Source organism: Vicia villosa, linkage group LG5, assembly GCF_029867415.1.
Source record: "Vicia villosa cultivar HV-30 ecotype Madison, WI linkage group LG5, Vvil1.0, whole genome shotgun sequence".
Lineage (NCBI taxonomy): Eukaryota > Viridiplantae > Streptophyta > Magnoliopsida > Fabales > Fabaceae > Vicia > Vicia villosa.
In genome coordinates this window covers 130,578,274-130,589,526 of record NC_081184.1, presented here as the reverse complement: position 1 = coordinate 130,589,526, position 11,253 = coordinate 130,578,274, and the positions used below count along the sequence as shown (strand labels likewise).

General features: G+C 34.9%; 2 protein-coding genes across 3 annotated transcripts; one reads left to right on the top strand and one right to left on the bottom strand.

The window, feature by feature from the left end:
* The first annotated feature begins 2,984 nt into the window (after positions 1-2,984).
* Positions 2,985-4,307, top strand: LOC131607351 (PLASMODESMATA CALLOSE-BINDING PROTEIN 3). The gene is made up of 4 exons (XM_058879365.1): positions 2,985-3,145; positions 3,402-3,641; positions 3,740-3,776; positions 3,920-4,307. The coding sequence occupies exons 1-4, from the start codon at positions 3,094-3,096 to the stop codon at positions 4,095-4,097; spliced, it is 507 nt and encodes a 168-aa protein (XP_058735348.1). The 5' UTR covers positions 2,985-3,093; the 3' UTR covers positions 4,098-4,307.
* Positions 4,308-5,948: 1,641 nt separating this feature from the next.
* Positions 5,949-10,040, bottom strand: LOC131602495 (alpha/beta hydrolase domain-containing protein VTE7). 2 transcript variants are annotated; one of them, XM_058874623.1, is made up of 11 exons: positions 9,804-10,040; positions 9,136-9,345; positions 8,687-8,781; positions 8,520-8,617; positions 8,378-8,427; positions 7,954-8,049; positions 7,745-7,834; positions 7,493-7,585; positions 6,806-6,901; positions 6,586-6,651; positions 5,949-6,419 (listed from the first exon to the last, which is right to left on the bottom strand). In XM_058874623.1, the coding sequence occupies exons 3-11, from the start codon at positions 8,755-8,757 to the stop codon at positions 6,264-6,266; spliced, it is 816 nt and encodes a 271-aa protein (XP_058730606.1). In that variant the 5' UTR covers positions 8,758-8,781; positions 9,136-9,345; positions 9,804-10,040; the 3' UTR covers positions 5,949-6,263. The 2 variants fall into 2 exon arrangements, with proteins under 2 accessions (XP_058730606.1, XP_058730605.1); XM_058874622.1 differs by lacking the exon at positions 9,136-9,345 and having other exon boundaries at positions 9,804-10,039.
* Positions 10,041-11,253: the final 1,213 nt, after the last annotated feature.

The following is an 11,253-nucleotide window of genomic DNA, read 5'->3' as shown; positions in this document are numbered from 1 at the left end:
TTTACCGCTACAGACGTACCTTGCACTCTTGTCCACAAAGAGTGCAGCGCCTACCACAAACATGTACCAGCACCGGAGAGCGCAGCCACGGTGATACTGCACAAATAGGGCGTCTCCCGCCTCCTCAGATTCGGCCTCCGCCACAAGGTGGTGCTCGAAATAAGCGCTCAATGTGGAGAACCTAATATGAGGTCCATTTGTCGTCTGGCACTCAAAGTCAGCAACTTCTGACTCCATACCCAAATAGAGCGCCATCCACTCACTGGCTTCGATCCTCTGGATCCGGAAGTGGTCCAACAGCGTCCCCCTGATCGGCAAGTGGAGAAGACACTGCACATCGTGCAAGGTGATCGTCATCTCCCCAACCGGTAAGTGGAAAGAAGACGTCTCCCTGTGCCACCTCTCCACAAAGGCACCCTGCATGCCGTGGCTAATGGTGGTATACCCTGTCATGCACAACCCACTAAGCCCTGAAGCTCTCACCGCGTCGTTAAACCATTCACCATTCGGTTTAAATAGACTGAAAACCTTCCGGGAGTGGTTCACCATTTTCAAAGTCTCTCTCTCCTGTTACAACAAAAACAAATAAAAAAGTATGTTAATTAGACCGTTAAGAAAATGTTGAATAAACGGCTAAATTAAAAACGGTTAAATAATAAAGTCGGGCAAATTATAAAAATTACCTCTCCCCCCCCCCCAGATACGCCGAGCGACGTGCTCGTGGTAGGTAATCAGCAAGGTAGTATCATTGGGCCCTCCCAGGTAGGGGTGTTTGCGGTGCGGTTTGGGCGGTTTTGACGAAAAAAATCATCCGAACCGCAAGAGAAAAAATCGTGCGGTTTGGTTTGGTTCGGTTGGCTCTTAAAAAAAATCCGAACCAAACCAAACCAAATTAATGCGGTTTGGTTCGGTTTTTTACAAATATTTTATTGTGTCATACATACACATATAGATGACAACATAATTTTGTATTTAGACATTTATACACTATCAAATAAAAAAAACTCGTCATATTTTGACAACAATTTTCCATTTAATATGTAAAAATTAAATTAGACAAAAGTGGAATATTAAACATAAAATAATAGCATAAAACAATATAAAATTATTATAATGAAACAAAAAAGTATAAGAGACAAGAGATTAGTGAAGATGAAAAAGAAAAAAAAGTGTTGAGAGATTAGAGAAGAAGATGTGCGATAAAAACGAAACTGAAATACAGAACATTTACATAAAAATGAGAAGGTGAAAAAGAAAGAATATAAGAGAGTAGAGAATATAGAAGAAGAAGAAAAATGTATGTGGCAAAGAAGGTGCGATAATGTTATTAGAGATTTGAGAAGATCGGGACTGAAATTATATGTGTAAGGATGAGAAAATTGTTGGTAATCATAAGGCTAAGGTATAATAGGTTTAAGTTTGGGTTGGATGTGAGTTAAGTAAAATTTAGGTTGTAACATAATGTGGTTTGATTCGGTTTGGTTCGGTTTACGAAATACAAACCACAAACCGAACCAAACCGTGCGGTTTTGTTAAAAGATGACCCAAACTAATCCGAACCAAATTCGGTTTTTTGAGGTTTCGGTTTGGTTTAGTTTGGTTTGCGGTTTTCTATTGGGTTGGTTTGGTTTTGATCACCCCTACTCCCGGGTAGCCCTCCTCCTGCTCCTCCTCCTCCCCGTGTGGAGGGTCAACATCCGGTACCTCCTTCGCCTCGTTGTATGTCACTGCCTCCTCCTCCTCCTCTCGCTGGCGGGAAGAAGATACCCGAGTCAGACGACTCCTCGATCAAGATGCAGAGGTACCCTCGTCCATCTGCACGGGAACTCGCACACGTCCCCGGCCCTGCCCACGTCCCTGCGTCGACGCCAGCTGCTCCGCCCGCTCGCGTCTAGCCGACGCAGTCTGGGTCTCTCTACTCTGTCTGATGCGTGCTGGGTTGCCTGTCATGTTCCTGAAAACAATTGAATTCAATAAGAATGCGAAACAATTGAAAAAACAAAAAAAATGAAATTCTGGACCACTTCGGAAGTTCATTTCCGAAACTGGGAATGGAGGTGTTTTCGGAAATGAACTTCCGAAACACCCATGCGAAGAAGTTTTCTGCAACTTCCATGGCAGACCCCAAAATTCATCTTCAAAACAACTTGTAATGCTTCTAAACAACCTAAATACTACTAACAACCTACCGCTATATCATTTATGCAATTGAAAACAACCCTAACATGCATTTGAAATATGGATCTAACAATTATAAAACTTACAAATTGAAGTGATTGGAGGGCTTTTGAATGTAGTATAGCAAGGTGATTGGAGCCTTTGATGTAGCCTTGGAAGTGGTTTGCAAAAAATCTCTTTGGGGTTGAGTTTGAAGTTGATTCAGGGTAAATGAATTGGGGGAGGGGGTTGTTTTGCTAAATCTGCAAAACGCGCAGTATTTCGGAAATGCACTTCCGAAATGTTGTTTTCGGAAATGCATTTCCGAAATAAGACAAATTTTGAAGAGAAAAAAAGACGCTTTCGGAGATGTATTTCCGAAAACAACATTTTCTTGCATTTCGAAAATGCATTTCCGAAATAAAGGGTATATTTGGTTTTTCACCAGAGATGACCAAAAAAGTTGAGAGGTGGGTAAAGAAATTTTCTTAGAGTATATACTGCTATATAGTAGCATGCGTCACGCCAAGTTCCACACGACACACATGCCACTGGCACCAACCTATAAAACATCGAGTTTACGTTTCATCACACGTGTAAAGTATCCTCACAAAATATGACAAAGACATGGAAAAAGTAACATTACAATTCCCCAGAACACACATCTTTGTCCTATGTTCTATTTTATTTTACTTACCATTAGAACAAATACATTTTTAATTTTTTTAAACGTTTAACGAATATTATAATTTTCCTTATTTCAGTTAATAGTATTAGTGATTAAAAAAATTATGATTATATACATAGATAAGAATGTGAAAAGCCATCATAAGTGGGTTAAATAAATAAAAACGTATTTTCTCTATCAATTCATCTACTTTTCTTTCTTCTCCCTTAGACATCTGATTTACAACCACAAAATCACTTTCTCTTGTAATGGCTTTTCCGATCTTTTTTCTGCTTTTCCTCTCACTCATTGGTCATTCAAGTAAGCACAAAGACTAGATTTTTGTCTCTGTTTCATCTTTCAACATTGTAGTTTTTATTTTTCTTCTCGATAATAACTATGAATGATAACTCTCATCCTTATAAATTTTGATTCTGGGTTTTCCCTATGATTGATTTTAGTTATAATAGTAATCCTTTTTCTTTTTCTTTTTTTTTTGCATAAAAAAACATCCTGAAAAGAAACAGGGGAAATGCTTAAGTTTCTAGTTTGACATGTTTTTTTGGTGGTTGAAAAGGTGGTCTTTACTGTGTATGCAAAGATGGTGTGAGTGATAAACTCCTTCAGACGGCAATTGATTATGCATGTGGAGCTGGAGCTGATTGTAACCCTATTCTTCAAAATGGACCTTGTTTCCAACCCAACACTGTGAAAGATCACTGTAATTATGCTGTTAATAGCTATTACCAGAATAAGGGTAATGTTCAAGGAAGTTGTGATTTTGCTGGTGCTGCATCAACTACTCAAACACCACCAAGTAACTATTTTTTTTCCTGGTATAATCAATTAATCGTCATGCATTTTTGCAGAATTTTACTCTTGCTCATTCTTTTATATGTGATGTTTTTTCTACAGATACACCATCTGGATGTGTTTACCCTTCAAGTCCTGGGTATGTTTCATAATAATGTATCTTATCTTAATGTTGAGGGTTCTTAACTGTGTCTATGCTGTCTGATGTCTCTGCACAACTACTATTTGAGAGTTGATTTAACGGGATTCAATGTTGATCTTTTTATTTTGGTTTTCTTGCAGAACACCCTCAAGCCTTTCACCGCCCGGTTCGATTCCAGGCGCGGCGGGCAGTCCTACTGTGATTGGAATGGGTCCATCTGCCACTGGTGATCCCTCTGGAGCTGGAGTGTCTTGCATGAAAAACACTAGCACCACATTGCTATTTTTCTTTGTTGTTTACCTTGTGTTTAGCATTTAGGGTCTGAAAATAAAGGTACAATGCTAATGCTACTAGTTAACTAGGAAAAAACTTTAGGGAGGGTTTGATGTGTGGATGAGATTTTGCACAAAATGGTGATGGTTAATCTGTCGTTAATTTTATTTATGAGAATCGTCTAAAAGCAAAACCTAGTTTTGTTTTCTTTCTCCTAAGTTGAAAAGAAAAATAGAGGATTTGATTCTTTGTTTAGTGGTGATATTTTAATTATTATTTATGCCATAATATGGGTTAGAACTTAGAAGTAGAACTTGATCGGTTTACTTTTATCATTTTCTTATCTGTATATTTAAAGAATATGAATGGCATTAATTTATATGGAAGCCTGCTAAGCTACCCAATTTATCATCTATTTTAATATGGGTCAATCTCATGATAGCTGGCTTCTTTGTTGATTTGCTTTTGACATTCCTTCAAGATTCAAAGATGAATGATGTAATCTCAATAATTAAAAATGGGCTAACCTTTTTTTTTTTTATAAATAAAAGTTTATGTAAAGTTTTCTAGGCTCACAAGTCACAAGATCCAGAAAAATTTCAAGATTTTGATAAAGGTGGCAAAATATCTATATAGTATTCACTAAATAATTAAATATTGACAAACATATATATATATATATATATATATATATATATATATATATATATATATATATATATATATATATATTATCTACCAATAAAAATTGAGACGATCTCATTAATCCAGTTCTTCTAGTAGCTTTTGTGCATATTACTCATTCCTCTTTTTTTTTTTAGAGTGAAATTTTTTAACACAACTCAGTTAGTAGCTTCTGTGTGGGTTAAAATACTTATTAATCATTTTTTTCAAGGAGTAAAATTTTTACTATTAAAAAAACTGAGAAGCTGTTATTAATTATGTAACTAATTAATTTATAGGTTTTCTAGTAACATGAAAAGTATATGGTTTGTTCAAAGGTTTATGTATGAACATTAATATGAGATGTAAATTTTGTGCCATCTCTCTTTCCGATTTTGGCAATTGTTTCATGCGGTGGAAGAATTTATCTCAGACGCAATTACCCTTAATTGTCTAAAACGACTGAGGATAAATTTGCAACATGATCATCTCCTGCTCTTTCAATTCTGTAGTAATGCTCTATTTTTGTAGTTCAGAACACAATCAAAATTGGTAAAGACATACATATCCGACAAATCTTGTAGTAATGCTCTATTTTTGTAATTCAGAACACAATCAAAATTGGTAAAGATGTTTACTCTTAATAAATAAATACTCTTATTCTATTATAAAAATAATTATTTTTTAAATTTATTGAATAATTAATGTATTTAAATTATTATAAATTAATTAAATATATTAATTATTAAAATATTTTTTATAATAAAGATCTTAAGGAATAAATATATTCGGATAATTTAAGTGTGTTAGTCTAAGTAAAGGAAATTGGTTCCTTGATCTTGAACCTGTGATCTTCGATCTAACACGTTTTAAAAGAAAAACTTACTCAAAAACTTTATTACTAAAATTAGAAAAAAGTTTGATCAACTTAATTTGGTGCTTCTATTCAAAAGATGAAAATAAATAGTACTAATTTTTCAAGAGAAAATGGGTGATGCACTGACAGTGTAAAATAGTTTTACACTGTCAACCAATCACAACCATGTATTCAATTAAAACACTCTTTTATTTTTAAAAAAATTTAATGACATGGCAAATTGGTGGTTGTTTATTGGATGACAGTATAAAACTATTTTACACTGTCAGTGCATATCCATTAAACTCATTTTTCAACCTATTTTATGCTGTAATTTTTTATAATAAAAAGACATAGACAAACCTTTCTTGCAACAATTTTTCAATGTCTATTTGATATCTGTGTTTCATAGTTAGAATCGATTAAAAATAAGCTTGGGAATGTCTATTCAAGTATATAGACTTATCAAATATGATGTGAATTATTTTACAATTTCAAAAAATTGAAATTTATAAATTATAATCTCTTTAAAAAAGTTGTCCAATATAATTCATTGATTCCACTACCAAAAGCCCCACCCACTAAATTGATAACCATTCAAAGCTCCATTACTGAGACTCCTTCTTTTGGAAAAAAGGCCAAAAATTCTGTCCTTTCTATATTAGATATAGAATGGCAAAAGGTCTGAACCTTCATAATGATGGAGCACATTGATTTACTGCCCTGGTACCCGTCTCAACAAATTCCGTTATGAGTTTTGCAACAGAATCAGGTCTTTCAACATGAGGAATGTGACCACATTCGGGTATTTGGCGTATGATAGCATCGGGTAATTCACAGTGCAGTTGCTGAAATTAAGAGTAAAAATCAAAAGTTAATTACAGCATTAGTACTAGTTGGAAATATCATTTACTTGCAGTTAAAGGAACTGAAACAGAAATAGGATCATATGTTTTAAGATCATGAATTGCCAGCATGTCCTATAATAGAAAAGAGTGTTGTGTATTATCTAACCACTGCGAGTTTATTGCTGATAATGCGGTCATTCTCCCCCCAAATTATGAGCGTTTTCTGCTTTACCTGTTAAAGAAATTTGAAAGCCAAATCTTGTTAGAAAGAATAAAAAACTATACCACTAATCTGAGGATTTTTCAAGTATGCAATCATGTTTTCTAACAAATATAGAATAGAACTTAAATAACATTCATAAACTCGTAATGCTGCGCGGAAATACCATTTTTATCTGGGAAGTAACATTGTAGCCACCACTAGTCATAAAATCAACCGCGGCATCCTCCCACCAAGGCAATAAACAATGCAAGCGGCCCACCTATATAAGATTATATATTATATATGAAGATCATGTTATGTAACTTTTTTCTGCAACGCATAAAGATGACAAAGTATGCATATGTTGAGAGCCGTCTCAAGTTTGTGAAAGTCCTGTGTAGATTAGTCATATTTTAATCATGAAAAAACCAATAGAGATCCTATTTAACTACGTTTTAACTATGACAAACATTTTATAAAACCCTATTTAATCACGGTTTAACCATGACACATTTTAGACCCTGCACGGTAGTCCACCTTGCATCCCGTCAAAAACAGCCATTGTAAATTAATATGAGATGATGATGCTATGGCTAATATCCTTGGTAAGGAATTAGATGCATAGGAAGAATACATTTCAAATGGCTATTATAGCCAACAAAATTAAATTGTTTCTCATAATGCCAACATTTGTTATGAGAAAGTAGAATGTTTGGATTCTTGACTGTCATAACAAGCATACAATGCTTCAACTTGTGATGATGAGCTCTCAGTGTGTGCATGTGCCAAATGGCTCATTCTGAGCTAGAAAATATATACAAAATAAGCACATCATAAGAAAATGTGATAATGTTTGGATCAAGCGACGTACATTAGTCCAATCAAGGGCGGTGCTGAAAGATATATTTGTGAAGGACAAATAGTTTGCGTATAAGCGTAACGGGATGCTCTTTAACAAGTATACCTGGTTTCAATACAGAGCCAGTGATGAGTGTAACTTGCATCATTTAAAACATTAATATCCTTTCAATCTTATCCCTTCCCATGAAAGTAACTTTCTAGATAATTTCCAGCTCTGTGTGGCTGAGGGCTTACGGCTTTATGGAGTTTAAAACATACTCACCCCAGCATAAGCTACCGATCGAGGTAAGGTTGCTAGGTTTCCTGTCCCTTCTGCATATACACTAGCATCCATTAAAATAAGCTTTTCCACCTGAAAAATTGACCCGATCATGCGAGAGTCACTTGATAAAACTATCTTTAGTAAAGAATTTCCTTGAAAATTGGGTTATTGCAAACATTCAAAAATTTAAATGATTTGATAGCACATACAGCTTCTGGATGATTAATTGCAAAATCAATGGCAACCGCAGAACCAAGGCTTGGACCAACCAATATCATCGCCTTTTTGATGTAGGACTTCCAAAACTGATAAATGAAGCAATTCACCCTCAACACATAGTGAAACAAGTGATACTAAAATATATAGGAGCGCAAAGAAACTCATCGATATGTGAAGACAACAGTTTCTTAAGAAGATACGCAGATAAACAAGTCAAAAACTCAAACCCTATAACAAATATATCAGATTTCTCACTCCGATTCACACAATATGATAACAGAGGATAAAAATGATCAAGCATTTGAGAATTCAAATTTATATACAATTTTAAAATGGCCACTCAAACAACAAAACCGTTAAAGTTTCATTACAAAACTCATGATCCAAGAGACGCATTAATTAATACAAAAGTACCTGATAAAAGTGTTCACGCTTTGATACCACATTGCATGAAGGAAGTTTCTCTGATGGATATGAGAATGATAAAGGAAAGCAGATGACTAAAATGAAGAGGGAAAGGAATGAACATAACATAAGGAAAAATATTTAAACAAACCTAGATCAGAAAATCCCCAACCGAGAATGTCAATGGCCCATGTCTCAAGACCGGCTTCCTCAAGCAATGGATATGTGTATCTCCATTCTAAGCATGAGCTGAACAATAAGAAGGAATGAAATCCAAGGGTAACTTGAGAAAGAAAATGTACAAACTATTTTGAGCACCTGTCGAAACCGTGTAAAAGGACAACTGGATTTGCCTTAGTCTGAATCAGTGGCTTCACACAACTACTCATGATGGGGTTTTCAGAGAACTTTACCTGATTGAATCACATGTAAAATTTAACTGATTAATACTTTATGACCAATTAAACAAGCATTACAGAGTAAGTATATATGAATTACTGTTGAGTGACATTGATCAATGCCTACAGGATCAACATTATATTTCTCACATCAACAACTATAGAAATAACTTATACATTCTCCTTTATAGCGCCTATTCAATAAGTGTCTAATAAATTACGTGATTTATTATATATAATAAAGATTGTATAGAAATAGAATGCAAACGGGCAACAAGCTGCGCTACTATCCCATTTTAGATGACAAAACCAATTCTCTCAAAAACAATATCTATTGACCTAGGAGATACATCATTGTTATGCACAAACCTTTGGACTCTATGTAAACGATCTACGGTCTCTGGTGCTGAGAAACCAAAAGTGTTAAAAGCATGTTGATTGTCGCAACAAGTTTTCTCATATTTGACCACTTAGCTTGAAGCGGCTTTGAGGGCTATCTGTGTCCAACAGTAAAACCTCCGGTACTCCGTCCCACCACTGGGAAAAACCCAATCAAATCCACATATGCATGTTTGTCTTCTACACAAATATGGGAAAACCCCAATCAAATCCACATAAGCATATTTTTCTTCTACGAAACTGTGTGAAAACCCCAATGAAATCCACATATGAATGTTTCTCTCCTACGCAACCGTGTGTACACCAGAACCTTATTATAAATAAAAGGAATAGACTCCACAGTTTCCATCCTATTATAACTAATATTTACAAATAATGTTTTTGATGAAGCAACTCATCTTTTTCCACCAAATTCAGATGTAACTGCCTCATTAACTTTATCAACTCAACACAATCCATTGACAAGAAAATTAGTTTTCCTCAAGCTTAAAGTAATTTTCTAATACATAATAAAATAAGTTGCATAATAAAGATTAAACTGACTTTATTAGCACAAAAACACTTAAAAATTTCTATGCATTTTCAGACATGATACAAACACGCATATTGATATTTATGAGTAAAAAGATAGAAATTACGGATACGGGAAGTCTTTGAATCCGCGTGGCGAGGGTTCGAGCGAACGGGTCTTTGATTCTGTTGACGTCTTTGGGAAGAAAGGAAGGGAATGCGTCAACTTCAGCTTCAGCTACGACCTTCAATTTCGGCAATGCGATTGCGAGGGAAAACACTGCAACCATTTTTTTTTTTCTGTGAAGTGAATTAAGCTGGTAATAGCAATAACAACGATGCAAATAACTGCCACTCAATCTTCTCATCCTCAGTTCCACACCAGCTTATCTCACGGCCTTTTTCTTCACGTGACTTTCACGCGCTTGTAATGTTGAATATCACATTAAATACAATCATATTTAAATATAAATGTTCAATCTTTATTTTTTCAAACAATTTGAAACTTTGAAACTTTTAATTAACATTTGTATCCAAATACACTATGATAATGTCCCTCACTTATAACAATGACACCAAATTTTCGGCATATGGTTTAGAGCTCATATTACTATTTTAAAAGTGATTAATTGTCATCCACACTTACACAATCAATCAATCAGAATTATTTATAATTGTTAGAAATCCATCAATATATATAATGAATTTCTATCAATCTTGATGAACAAGATTGTTACTACCACACAATGACAATGAAAAATATGAAAGAAAGAAAGACAATACTTTTCTGCAGAGTTTCTCTCTGTCCATAAACTGTGAAAAACTTCTTATTCACTTGCAACTGCAAATTCTGTGAATACAACTTGATTACTACAATAGGGGTTACTCCCTCTATTTATAGATTTAGGTTAGTTTGCTCTCTAAGCCAAAAGCTCAAAACTATAAAAGTCCAAAATAACTATTTTGAAACTAAATCAAATTTAATCAAATCTGTGTGTAATTAAATCAAATCTAACTAAATTGAAATCTAGTTCGACACACATTATTCGACACTATAAATTATAATTTAACACACCACCTAATTCACTGTGTCTAACCTATCTACATTCATCATAGCTCTTAGTCTTCTGAATATTTCGACCAGCACTCCCTTCGTCAGGATATTTGCAATCTGATTCTCAGTTCAGTGTTCCAAGTTAATCTTCCCATCTGCTACATCCTCTCGAAGATAATAGAACCTCATTTCGATGTGCGTGCTTCGACCATGTGTTATCGGTTTTTTCGCCGGGTTGATAGATGACATGCTGTCGATCTTCATGGTAATTGCTTCATGATCTTTACCTGTTATCTCTTCGACCAAGTTGACCATCCATGTTGCTTGACATGCACAAAGAGAAGCAGCTATGTACTCTGCTTCGCACAATAATAATGTCACCACTGGTTCCTTTCTCGAACTTCAAGCAACTGGTGCACTGCCTAGCATAAACACACATCATGTTATGGATTTTCGATCCTCGACATCATTCACCAACTTGCAATGTACCCCACTAACTTGCATTTTTTCCTTTATCAGCTGCA

Coding starts and splice junctions, on each gene's coding strand:
- LOC131607351 (XM_058879365.1), top strand. CDS start 3,094: ATGGCTTTTCCGATCTTTTTTCTGCTTTTCCTCTCACTCATTGGTCAT. Junction 3,146..3,401: donor CTCACTCATTGGTCATTCAA/GTAAGCACAAAG, acceptor GTGGTTGAAAAG/GTGGTCTTTACTGTGTATGC. Junction 3,642..3,739: donor AACTACTCAAACACCACCAA/GTAACTATTTTT, acceptor TTTTTTCTACAG/ATACACCATCTGGATGTGTT.
- LOC131602495 (XM_058874622.1), bottom strand. CDS start 9,965: ATGGTTGCAGTGTTTTCCCTCGCAATCGCATTGCCGAAATTGAAGGTC. Junction 8,618..8,686: donor CTTTTACACGGTTTCGACAG/GTGCTCAAAATA, acceptor CTTATTGTTCAG/CTCATGCTTAGAATGGAGAT. Junction 6,420..6,585: donor TCAGCAATAAACTCGCAGTG/GTTAGATAATAC, acceptor TCTTAATTTCAG/CAACTGCACTGTGAATTACC.